The 13,924-nt window shown below is 40.3% G+C and overlaps 1 protein-coding gene across 2 annotated transcripts in view; it reads right to left on the bottom strand.

The window, feature by feature from the left end:
- Positions 1 to 13,924, bottom strand: part of VPS41 (VPS41 subunit of HOPS complex) — a 200,167-nt gene that overhangs the window by 96,654 nt on the left and 89,589 nt on the right. For both annotated transcript variants that reach the window (XM_055421159.2, XM_055421160.2), the window contains exon 6: positions 2,445 to 2,507. In XM_055421159.2, the coding sequence (XP_055277134.1) occupies positions 2,445 to 2,507 (63 nt within the window). The remainder of the gene's footprint in view (positions 1 to 2,444; positions 2,508 to 13,924) is intronic.

Here is a 13,924-nt window from a genome sequence, read left to right as displayed (position 1 = left end):
TGAGGGCATTTATTAGTATGTGACTCTTCATTTCTCTAACCATTCCTCACTTCCAGGTTAGCCCTTCTTTCCTTCCACGCGTGTCTAATCCATCCTGGATACCAATGGAATCATTTATACATTCTGTCGTTACGTGTTCTTAAAATCTTTCTTGAGGGTCCTCTTAGCTTTCTTATGATGCATAGTCCTAGATCACAACTACGAGTGCAGTCATGTCTGTGCCCTCAACCACATAACCTTACCCTTCATTCTTCCTCACCAAGAAGAAACCAAGGCCATCACATCACTGGCCCTGACTGCAGAACCTTCACTGCCCAACTTACTGACACTTGGCTTGGTCTCACCAGCAGAGGCTATAGGACTCACATCCAAGGTCTCCCTCCCTCATCCCTACATGGTGGATCCCATCCCGCAGAGCCACCCCACTAAGTATTCCCTTTTGCTTATTTTTGATCTTTCCCCCTATGATTTTTTGTTTTTTTATACAAACAACCAAAACATGACCGGCAGAAATCCTCCTGGACTTTGGTTCTTTCTCCACCTACCAAATGAACTCCCTTCTACATCACAAACTTTCTTGAAAGAAAAGTCTACCTTGCTTGTTTCTACTTCTTTATCTCCAATTTACTCCTTCCTACATAGTGAGCCTCCTCCTCCTAGACCCTCCTCATTAAGGTCGCCAGGAGCTCATAATTACCAAATAAAGTGCCCTGCTCTTGTCCCTACTACCTGGTAGCTCCACACTGCCTTTTCCGTGCTACTCACTCCTTCCTTCTGGAAACCCTCTCTCCTTTAGTTTCTCCTCCAAACCTCCTAATTCTTCTAAGATCCCTCATTGGTTTTTTTTCTTCCCACTGCCTGAATCTTTAAATTAGCACTACAGGGGACTTCCCTGGATGTTCAGTGGTTAAGTCTCCATGCTTCCAATGCAGGAGGCATGGGTTTGATCCCTGGTTGAGGAACTAAGATCCCCCATGCTGTGGGGCCAGAGAAATAAATAAATAAGATAAACCACCACAGTGATACTGAAAGAAATAATTTTTAAAAATTTAAAACAAAATAAGTTAGTGCTCCAGAATTTGACCCTCAGTCTTTTTCTTCTTCCTCTTTAACTGGATGATAACTTTCAAAATAGTTTCATCTTACTCAGCTGTAAGTACAGCTGGCTACCTATCCAGTTTGTGATTTTGGGGGCCAATCTCCATTCTGAGCTCTACATTCATATTTCCAAAACCTGGACATTTCCACTGGATGGTATGTCTCTACAGTTATCTAGACTCCAGACCAAACTAGCAATATCCTGCCTCAAACCATCTCTTATTTCAACTGACAGCCTTACCACATACCATAACTGAAGCAAGAACCTGGATCTACCCTCAGCTCTTTCATCTTTTATTACCTGAGGTCATCACCAAAGCTTATTAAATCTCCCTCCTCCAGGCTTTTCCAATTCATTACTGCTACTCCATCTTGAATATTCACTATCTTTCTTTTCATTGAGCTCCTGTAACACCGTGTCTAGGGTATGGCTTAGCCTTCTAAATAGTCTCCTGGCCCCAGTCACTCTCTTGCTTGCATACCCCTGCATTCTGGCAGGGCTGGCTTTCTAAAACCTCTATCAGATCCCATCTCTCTTATACCTGTTGATCAATAAATGTTTGAATAAACACGTGAGAAAACTGAACAACCTCTTCCTTGCCAACTATAATAGCCACTGTAACTACAGTGGTATTCTCCCTCATGTCTGCCAGCCTTCTCATCTATACTGAATATAGTTGCTGTATTACTTTGCTTTCAGCTTAGCTCAGTTTTATGCCGCTTCTTTACTCCTCGGCATTCCATAATTTCTCCTTATCTACCAGACAAATTCCTTAGCCTAAATATAAAGCCACCTCAATCTGCCCATGCAGCTCTCCTGCCAAGTCAGTATTTTATGCACCATCTATACTCGACTATTTGCCACTTCCTGAACACAATTTGAACTTTCTAGCCTCTTCATTTATATTATACTGTTCTTCTGCATGGGAAGTCAGCTTTCTCCCTCTGTCCTGTCCATTTATTAAAGCCCAGTCAAACATCAATCCATCTATGGGAGCCATCACTAACAAGAACAGCTAGAAGTAATTCCTCTCAGTTTTAGACTCAACACTGTTTTTACCTCTTTCTGAGTCTTTAATCACAGATTGTGTGATTTGAGTCTTTAATCACACAGTGTGTGTTTATCACCTTACCCACTACATCAAAAGTTGGAGGACACACTGAGGTCACAGTCACATAATATACATTCTGTGCACCTCCCAGGCATCAAATAGTATCCGGTATATTGACTGATGATGCTTACTGACAAAATTAATGCAAGATTGGTAGTGTTCAAAGTATTAGTTTTCTTACTGCCTTTGTTGAGAAAAATCCTCTAAAAAATTAAAAACTTACTGAATACTTACTTTAATGGGACAGTCAAAAGTCTCATGAAATTCTTCTCCAGAATACAGGCCAAACACCTGCACCTAAAAAGTAAGTGGATCCTGTCAGTTCACCATGACAGTAACAAAGAAAGCTGCTGAGTCAGTGACAACACGTACTATCAATAAAAAAGTCAAGCACTTAGTAATCTAAGGTCTTTGTAATCTCTATTAAATATCCTATGAAAACAATTCCATCAGGGAGAATATACCACTGCAATTAAGTTTTTTTACCAGCATATCATGGAGAGAGTTCCCTTTGCCCATCACAAATTTATTTTATTAAATAAATGTCAACTTTAAAAAATGAAATAGAGATTAATAGGTTATTAATATTTTTAATGAATTTTCCATAGGCTACTTCTAAAGGATTTATTTGTTCCTTTCCTTGAAGGAAAAAGGAGCTTCTTCTTTGAGTCACGGATATATAAATCAACCGAGCAGATCCAAGTCGCAAGAGATTAGAACTGCATTTCTTTTACCATCTTATCTTGAATCTATTGAGAGCATATACAAGTAAGATTTAATTTTCTACTTATCAGTGTCTCCCTTAAAGTTGTTTCATCTTAATCTTTCCTTTGAGTAGTTGACTTTAATATTCAATTGTATAATGTACATAAAGGGTCTTCCCTGGTGGCCCAGGTGGTAAAGAACCTGCCTGTGATCCAGGAGCCCCAGGTGCTATCCCTTGGACATGAAGATCTCCTAGAGAAGGAAATGGCAACCCACTCCAGTATCCTTGCCTGGGAAATCCCATGGATAGAGGAATCTGGTGGGCTACAGTCCATGCGGTCACAAAGAGTCGGACACAACTGAGCAACTAACACTTTTACATAAAGGGTACAGATCATAGATTTAGAAACTGACAAATGTTTATGATATGAACATACCCCTGCAGCCACCACCCATGTCAAGAAGCAGAACCCAAGAAACTCCCCTGTGTTCCTCAGAAACTAACTGCTCCTCCAAAATCTATCATGTTTGGTAAGCTGTGCTGATGTTTGAATTTTATATAAAGAGAATCATAAACTATTTCACTGGCTTCTTTTGCTGGATATTTTCCTTCTGATATTTATCCACACTGCTATGCACATATGGCAGGAGCTGGTTCTTTGTTACTGCTGCATATTTCAATGTATGTACATTGCCATTTGTGTATACATCTTCCATTGATTACTTCGGTTATTTCCAAATAGAGGCTATTATGAATAATGCCAAAGAAAGGCAATGCCAAAGAATGCTCAAACTACCATACAATTGCACTCATTTCACACACCAGTAAAGTAATGCTCAAATTCTCCAAACCAGGCTTCAGCAATATGTGAACCATGAACTTCCAGATGTTCAAGCTGGATTTAGAAAAGGCAGAGGAAGCAGGGGTCAAATTGCCATCAAAGAAGCAAGAGAGTTCCAGGGAAACATCTATTTCTGCTTAAATGACTATGCCAAAGCCTTTGACTGTGTGGATCACAATAAACTGTGGAAAATTCTGAAAGAGATGGGAATACCCGACCACCTGACCTGCCTCTTGAGAAACCTATATGCAGGTCAGGAAGCAACAGTTAGAACTGGACATGGAACAACAGACTGGTTCCAAATAGGAAAAGGAGTACATCAAGGCTGTATATTGTCACCCTGCTTATTTAACTTATATGCAGAGTACATCATGAGAAACGCAGGGCTGGAAGAAGCACAAGCTGGAATCAAGATTGCCGGGAGAAATATTGATAACCTCAGATATGTAGATGACACCACCCTGATGGCAGAAAGTGAAGAAGAACTAAAAAGTCTCTTGATGAAAGTGAAAGAGGAGAGTGAAAAAGTTGGCTTAAAGCTCAACATTCAGAAAACAAAGATCATGGCATCTAGTCCCATCACTTCATGGCAAATAGATGGGGAAACAGTGGCAGACTTTATTTTGGGAGGCTCCAAAAATCACCGCAGATGGTAACTGCAGCCATGAAATTAAAGACGCTCACTGCTTGGAAGAAGAGTTATGACCAACCTAGACAGCATATTAAAAAGCAGAGACATTACTTTGCCAAAAAAAGTCCATCTAGTCAAAGTTATAGTTTTCCAATAGTCATGTATGGATGTGAGAGTTGGACTGTGAAGAAAGCTTATCGCCGAAAAATTGATACTTTTGAACTGCGGTGTTGGAGAAGACTCTTGAGAGTCCCTTGGACTACAAGGAGATCCAACCAGTCCATCCTAAAGGAGATCAGTCCTGAATAGTCACTGGAAGGACTGATGCTGAAGCTGAAACTCCAATACTCTGGCCACCTGATGCGAAGAACTGACTCATTTGAAAAGACCCTGATGCTCGGAAAGATTGAAGGTGGGAGGAGAAGGGGACGACAGAGGATGAGATTGTTGGACGGCATCACCGACTCAATGGATATGAACTTGAGTAAACTCCGGGAATTGGTGATGGACAGGGAGGCCTGGAGTGCTGCAGTCCATGGGGTCACAAAGAGTCGGACACGACTGAGCGACTGAACTGAACTGAATGAATAATGCTATAATGAACACTCTTTCCAAATCTTTTGGTCCACTTACATATCCATTTATAAAGAATGGGATTGTTGAGTTGCAGGTTATATCTCTGTTGACATCTAACAGACAGCTGAACAATTTAACAAAGTTGTTCTGATCAATTTACACTCTCACCAGCAAAGCATAAGAATTCCAGGAGCTCTCAAACACTTGGAACCAGCTATTAGGGGCACTCAGAACTATTTCCCAACACTTGGGATGTGTTCACTCTTTTTCTAGTCTCTAGAAGAAAGTGGTGTTATTTTTTTCTTTTAAATTTTTAAGAATTCACCAGTGAAGCTATCTGGGTCCAATGGCTCTATATAAGAAAGTATTTCATTACAAATTCATTTTTTAAATAGACATAAAACCTTTCAGACTTTCAATGTCTTGTTTTCATCTTAGTAAGCTGTGAGTGGTTCATCTGTGCAAGTTTCAAGAGGAAAATGTACTCATATTATCATTCTGGGGAGATATGTTCTTTCACTAAAATATAATATCTTTAGAATATCCCACTCATTTTGTGACTCCTGTGTTTATACTCTTACGCCAAGTATGTTGTTTGGGTTCCAAGAATAGCACATCATAGAATGTAATGTCAAGGGGATATGATCTACTCTGAAGTAGTCTGATAAAACATATTCTTGACATAGCAAATGCATGCAGGCCCCACTACCACCATGCTGCTCATTATTCAGAGGGCACTGGCTCATGCTTTTACATAAATGTATAAGCACCACGTGGCTTCCCAGGTGGCTCACTGCTAAAGAATCCACCTAGAAACTCAGGAGATGCAAGAGACATGGGTTCTATTCCTGGGTCGGGAAGATCCCCTGGAGGAAGGCATGGCAACCACTCCAGTATTCTTGCCTGGGAAATTCTATGGCAGAGCACCCTGGCGGGCTACAGTACATGAAGTCGTGAAGAGTCACATGCGACTCAGCAGTTAAGCACAGGGTACACTGAACTTCTTATAAAATAGAATAATAGAATAATAAAATAGAATGCTCATAGAAAGAAAGTGAAAGTGAAGTCGCTCAGTCGTGTCCGACTCTTTGCGACCCTGTGGACTGTAGCCTACCGGGCTTCTCCATCCATGGGATTCTCCAAGCAAGAGTACTAGAGTGGGTTGCCATTTCCTACTCCAGGGATCTTCCCAACCCAGGGATCGAACCCAGGTCTCCCGCATTGGAGGCAGACGCTTTAACCTCTGAGCCACCAGGGAAGCCCATAAGAATAGCATTATTTGCAAAGTTTTACTCTGCCCAAGGAAGCTGAATGTGAATGAGCCCAAAGAATCCAAGAAAAGAGGCTCAAAGTAAGACAGGTACTGTATCACCTGGATCTTAATAGACTAAATGAGCAAGGGGCCAACTTACTAAAATTACATCAGTAGAAATTCATGGTACTCTAGGAAGTTTATATTCTTCTAACATAAAGCTACTTCTATTCACTCCAACTATATCACAACATGGTCCTGTGTCACATCTTATACTCCTACTAATAACTTGGATGTCAAAATGCTTCCACACACCTTACCTCAGTGGTTCTGATTGGACTACATGGTTAAGATCCCTGGATACTAATAGCCAGACCCTATCCTCGACAAATTAAACTTTTTGGTGGGATAAAATATATATTTTTTCAGTTGAACGTATTTATTTCACTCATAGTGGTCAACTTCTATCTAGAAATGTCTAAATGTTCCCCTGAGCTCAAAATTTATTATTATTATTATTAGCTGTAATTTGACTCAATTTTAACCTATGGAGAAGTCTTCGTTACAACGATGTGAGACCAAGATTCCATTGGGAAAGTGTATTTTAATAACATCGCCTCAAAGAAGTGATGCCATTTCTCAGTTTTCTCAAACTATGCAGGGAAACAATCTTCTGGAAAAGGTCTCTATTGAAATAATCAGTATCATTCTGGTTCTTTAAAAAATGTTATTCTGAATTAAACTATCCTTATGGACTTCAAAATGACAAGAAATACATTTAAAACTGATTTTTAAATGTTCAAAATTCATGGTAAGTAACTAGGACTGAAAATCTTGCTCTTCCTCATTTGCCCCTTATAGCAAGAGGCTGGGGATGAAAGCAAACACCTTTGTTGATGTTCAGTCACTGAGTCATGTCCAACTCTTTTGTGACCTCATGGACAATAGACTGCCAGGCTCCTCTCTCTGTTCATGGAATTTTCCAGGCAAGAATACTGGAGTGGGTTCCCACTTCCTCCTCCAGGGAATGAAGCCATGTTTTGTGCATTGGCAAGCGGATTGTTTACCACTGAGCCACCAAAATAAACAACTCGTCTAAAGTCGTAAAAATCAGGACGACTATTCCAAGCTCTATGCTTCTATATATTGTCATTACAGGAGCTAGTCCAAAATTTGTAAATAAAGAAGATACCTTTCCATATGAAGTGTAAGAAAAGCAAGACTGGAAAAAAATTCGAATGCCTCAAATATCTGCCAAAATAAAGTGAAAGGGAATATCAGGCTATGAATTAGACAACTCTACCACAGAAGCTGAAGTTAAATGCAGCAGACAGTTCAAATGGACAAACTTCCTTCCACCCATAACAGGATAGATTTTAACAACAAAAGTTAAGTGATTTTTATTGTGGGGAAAAGCACACGAGCTGTAAACAAACAAATATGGGACTGCTGAAAAAAGACTCGGGTATCAGTAAGTGAGAAAATATTAGAAATATTGTGAATCTTATGGGGAAAACTAAAACACATATTTCCAGGGGTAAAAATTGTGAATCCAACAAGAAAACAATTATGAATTCGTATGAAGATATAATAGTCGAGTGAGAAGGAATACTAGCGTAAGAAGGCAGGAGGAGAAAAGGACAACATAGGATGAGACGGTTGGATGGCATCACCGACTCTGTGTACATGAGTTTGAGCAAACTCCGGGAGTTGGTGATGAACCTGGCGTGCTGCAGTACGTGGGGTCGCAAAGAGCTGGACATGACTGAGCAACTGAACTGGCTGGCTGACTGAAGAAGGAACAAGCAGAAAAAGAGAACAAGTCATGGAAGTTCTTAGCAAACAGGCTGACACTAAGAACTGCCCTTGAGAACTGCTGCTGCTGCTGCTAAGTCACTTCAGTCGTGTCCGACTCTGTGTGACCCCATAGACGGAAACTGGTCAGAAGCAAAATATCACTATTGTACCCACTACAGAGACTGGAGGGGTGTTTGCTGAAGGCAGTGAGCAAAACTACAACTCTTAGGTTAGTCTTTCTCACTTTTTTTTTAAGATTTTTCATGTGGATCATTTTTAAGTCTTTATTGAATCTGTTCCAATACTGCTTCACTTCCATGTTTTGTTTGACGATGAGGCATGTGGGATCCTAGCTGCCTGACCAAGGATCAAACCCACACCCCCTGCAGTGGAAAAGACTTAACCACTGGACCACCAACGAAATCTCTCTTAGGTTAGTCTCTATTTCTACGCTTAACTGAGTAATATTTTCCTCAACTGTCCTTATTTTCTCTTTCAGGATAGAAAACACTGAAATGTCTCAAAACAAATCTCATAAACTTGATATCAGTATAAGCAGGGTGAATTGTAAAACCTTTGCTATTTTGGTTAATTTCACTGACACCCAAACTAGTAGGTCACAACTTATACTAATAAAGCTCACAAAACCCCAAACGATTCTCATTCATTTCCTCTCTTTTTCATTTTCTCAGTGAATATCACACTGTGAAAAGAAATCCACTGAATGATTGCCTGGAGAGACCTGGCTTTTAGGAAGATCTTGCCTGAGAAAAGAATTATATTTAAAGGTTAAAATTGAAAGGATCCTTTTGATAAGGGTATTTCCTATAGCAGCCCTGACAACTTCTCCCAACTTGTCACAAAAATACCAAATGAGAAAAAGAAAATTCAGAACAATCAATCTTATAGACAATCTACTGCAAAGTCCTAGAGTACTTCTCATTAACTACAAACCCATAGAGCAACATGAGGACCACAAAAGCTATGTGCTATGTATTTACCACCAGAAAAACAGAAACCCTACCCTCATGAAAAAATCAGGAAGGTGTCTGTCTCCACTTTAGCACAGACTTCTCTGAATCTGCCAACCAGAAAATTGGGTGACAGGCCACCTGACACAGAGAAACTGTGAGTAGGGTGGCCGGAGTATCAGAAAACTCTCTCAGCTGGTACTTCATTATAACAGCCCCCCAAACCCAAGCTTCCCAATAACAACTGGTCAAGCATTGAAACAAGAGTGAACACATAAGCTGTAATTCCATCTAGGGCAGTGGCTGGAGGGACCCTCACAGGGGAGATGGCAGGTTTTCATATTCTCCACCCATGGAGGGTGTTACAGACCCAGGAGAGAAGATAGGCGAGGCTCCCAGTTCACTGGAGGAGCTGCCTCAACTGGATACCTCCAGGCAGAGGAAATGGAGCTCGTTAACTGGACCCTGTGTGGAACTGAAGTGTGATTGTACAACACCCAGCAGGATAACACCAAGAAGGATAACAAGCAGGGCTCAGAGCAAGCGGACACTGAATCTGTTTGCTAACTGAGGTTCAGAAAGAGCTTGTCTCCTTGTTTTGGAATGGATACAAGAGTAACAAAAATATACACAGGATCTATAAAAAGAATGAGGCGGAACACAATTTCAAGGACTCCAAGGGAGAAAAACCATGCTTTAAAAAAAATGTTTTAATAGAGACTTTCCTGGTGGTCCAGTGGTTAAGACGCTGTGCTTCCACTCAGGGAGTATGGGTTCGATCCCTGGGCAGGGAACTAAGATCCCATATGCCAAACGGTATGGGGTGGGGAAGGGGCTCGTGTTAACAGTTAACAACAACAACAAAAAAAACTACAAGACTGTTGACTTCAGTAAGAAGAGACCTCTATGAATCTGGAGCAGAAGAAAAGGATGGTGATGATGAGAATGGTGATGAGGATAACTACGGACAATTACTACCTGTGCCTTCTATTTCAGATACTATTCCAAACTACTGACACATATTAACTATTTCCCCTAATGATTAACGGAGCAATAATCATTACTAGATAGCATATTAAAAAGCAGAGACATTACTTTGGCAACAAGGGTCCATCTAGTCAGGCTATGGTTTTTCCAGTGGTCATGTATGGATGTGAGAGTTGGACTGTGAAGAGAGCTGATCGCCGAAGAATTGATGCTTTTGAACTGTGGTGTTGGAGAAGACTCTTGAGAGTCCCTTGGATTGCAAGGAGATCCAACCAGTCCATTCTAAAGGAGACCAGTCCTGGGTGTTCATTGGAAGGACTGATGCTGAAGCTGAAACTCCAATACTTTGGCCACCTCATGCAAAGAGTTCACTCACTGGAAAAGACCCTGATGCTGGGAGGGATTGGGGGCGGGAGGAGAATGGGATGACAGAGAATGAGATGGCTGGATGGCATCACCGACTCTGTGGACATGAGTTTGAGTGAACTCCGGGAGTTGGTGATGGACAGGGAGGCCTGGCGTGCTGTGATTCATGGGGTCGCAAAGAGTCGGACACGACTGAGCGACTGAACTGAACTGAACCCCCTTTTACAGAGGAGGAAAACAGGCTGATGCTCAGAGAGGGCTGAATCACTTAGCTGACACCACACAGCTCAAGCATGGCAGGATAATTCCACTTCCAGCCATTTGATCTCTAATACTCTTAAAACATCTAATACACTAAGAGCTAAGACTTCTCATGACACAAGAAGTCATCATTTTCGTTTTGAAAATTAAAGACAGATCAGGCTGACATGAAAAGAGCTGGGAGAGATCGAAAGAGTTTAGGAAAATTTTAAAGATCCAACAGAATAAAACTCTACTCCAGAAAGCAACATGGACATTGGAAGCAAAGCACATCAGCCAAGGGACCAAACAAGAGAAACTCTCCCTGACTTCAGAGAAATGAGATGATAAAAACCATGAGAAAGCAAAGCACATGTGTGTGTCTGCGTGTCTGTGTGTGTATGACAAAACATGGCCAAGGTTTCTTACAATATATTTTTGAAAGAGAAGGGTGAATAGGACTTATCCATTCACTCCTGTACCTTGAAAAGGTGACAGACAACAGTGCAGGAGGGGACGAGACCAGACTACAATGTTTCAGAAAAGGTTATCAAAATAAAGCAGAAAGATCTGAGAATTTCCCACACACCCCAAATTGGCTCTGCCACATCCCCACCCAGGCCTCACACTGTGCCCACTGCCCAGCTGAGTCAGTGGAGGGCGCTGGGGGTCAGGGAACAACCCTGACCTAACAGAGCAGAGTGGGAATGGAGCCTGGGCAGGTGAGTTGCAAAGCGAAGCTCTCAGCCTCTGTGCAATACCGCCTCCAGCCTCAGTATTATTGAGTTTCTTTGAAGAAATGAAAACACATGGAACTGCAGCAATAATCAAAATCAGGACTGAAGTCAACTTTCCTGAAATGAAAATAATACTTCAGTATATAGATCAAAAGGACTAACTCTCTTTCAGACAAAATGAATGAAAATAGACCTGAACAAGACATTAACTTAGCAAACTGAATTACAAGGGCTGTTCGTTGTTGTTGGTATTGTTGTTGTTATTATGATGAGTCTGAGCTCCAAGGCAGGACAAAAAAAATTTAAAAAGGTTTTGTGAAAGAACAAAGTAGGCTGGCCTCTGACATGTCAATGAAAATAAAGGTTAGACAAAAGAGAGCAGGGTCTCCAAAGCTTTGAGAGAAAATAGTTCAACCCAGAATTCTATATTAAATTAATTCTAGTTTATATATGAAGACAACACAGGCAAGAGATCAGAAAATAAACCTTGTATGTATTTATCCTGAAAGTTACCTAAAAATGTATACCAGTAACATGAAGAGACATCTCTGAAATGGAAGGTAATGATTTTTCTAGAAATCCTAACACACTAAAGAAAGAAAAACCACAACAGCCATTTAAAGATGCACGAGATCTAGATATCTGGAGTTGATCCTTTTAATAATCTTTACATTGCTATCATTACTAACCACTTTACCAGATCATGCTATATTATTAGCTCCTCGGTTTTCACAATACTGACTAACCCATGGTGAGGGCTAGGTTTCATTAACTATGTGCACTGACATATTTCTTTTCAAGTCTATCAATGTTGGTAAAACATATGAGAAAACCACTTTTTAAAATGCATCATGGGGGCTTTCCTGGTGGCTCAACGGTAAAGAATTTGCCTCCCAACGCAGGAGACATAGGTTCAATCCCTGGTCTGGGAAGACCCCACATGCCACGGAGCAACTAAGCCTGTGTACCACAGCTCTTGAGTCTGTGCTCCAGAGCCTGGGAAACGCAACTGCTGAGCCCTGATACCACAACAAGAGAAGCCACCACAATGACTGCCTCACGCAACTAGAGAGTAGCCCCTGCTGGTCACAACTAGAGAAAAGCCCATGCAGCAACAAAGACCCAGTCCAGCCAAAAAACAAAGTTATTTAAAAAAAAAAAATGCACCATGGGTCTACAGCAAAATATGACAGTTACAAATCTGACTAAAATAGGAAAACAGAGGTGTCTGCCAAGAAGTGCACCAGCAGATATCTGAGGGTCATCTCATTATTCACCAGACACAGTAGTTAAAATATCCCACTTCACCATATCAAATAATAATTCTTCAAAATGTAGAACTCTGAAAATTCTTAGATGAAGCAGCTTCCTAAAACTTCTCTTACAATTCAAAAACAATATTCTCCTTCAACAATTAAATTGGTATTAACCCAGAAGGAATTCCCCCTTGCCTTTCAGAAAACAAAAATGGAGATAATCTTTCATTATCGATACAAAATGTTTCAACGCTATGGATAATTCTCAATTTCTGCACAAACCAACTCTTCCCTTATCACTCTTTTGACAGTCTGGCTCATTTCAGAATTTCAGCAAGTACTGTAAAATTTGATAGTGCTTTTTGAAAAGCACGAGTGTTCCAATGACTTTCAAAAGACTCCTTGGACAACGTTAGGCTTAGATACATCAAAATGCATTCATGTATGTCAAGAAGACTTCATTTTTCTTCTGTTAACAGATTAAATGGGTATAAATCTTTTACACTGAGTACATTGTTTTTAATTTACTCATCCTAATGGACCACTGAATTTAGATCACATAAAGAAACATAAAATTAGATTAGGAAATCTGCCGTATGCAGGCAAGAATATGTAAGGTTCTGTAATGATTTTTAATGCATTCTCTTCTTAAACTGTTATTTTAGAAAAGTAGCTTAAATACACTGTGCATTAGAATTTTATCATTGCAAACCAACATTAGAAAAGCCTTCCATTGACTGAAAAACAAAAAAGACGTTCTTGTAAGTGGAAAATCAATCACCACAACCACTAAATGTCACAGCTCAACATCAGCAAGAAGCACTGATAATTGTTAGTTATACACTGCACAAATGATGTATGTCTTTGCTTGAGGAAGTGGGGGCCAGGTTTTTAGAAAACTGTACATATATTGATTTTACATTTATTTAATGCGGCCATTGCAAGACACTTTATTCTTCTGATAAACTATGACTGCTTATCAAAAGATTCTATAATTCAAGAGAAACATTCATAACTGGTGTGTGAAAATGAAAACCACCGGCCCACAGAAATCAAGCCCACAAAATCCAATTTTGTGGATTTATGGCAGAAAGGCATTAAACCACTGTCTTGAAGGAACTGCAGACCAGTCGCTGAAGTCTAAGTGGCACGCCAGTAATGATTAAGGTGACATGTCCCCCTGCCACAGTTGTTAATCAGCTTAATACTAGTTACATTATTGACATTCTTGTAATTACTTTTCCTTAAGGCACATTAGCGCAAAATATATTTTACTTTAATTATGAGCAATCAGGAGTAAGTCCGATACCCAAAAAGAATAATCAAGGTTCTCCGAATGCAGATATCCAGTAAG

Source organism: Moschus berezovskii, chromosome 3 (assembly GCF_049115385.1).
Source record: "Moschus berezovskii isolate FMDL1 chromosome 3, NW_MosBer_1.0, whole genome shotgun sequence".
Classification (NCBI taxonomy): Eukaryota; Metazoa; Chordata; class Mammalia; order Artiodactyla; family Moschidae; genus Moschus; species Moschus berezovskii.
Note: the sequence above shows the minus strand (reverse complement) of the source record. Positions and strands in the feature narration are given on the sequence as shown.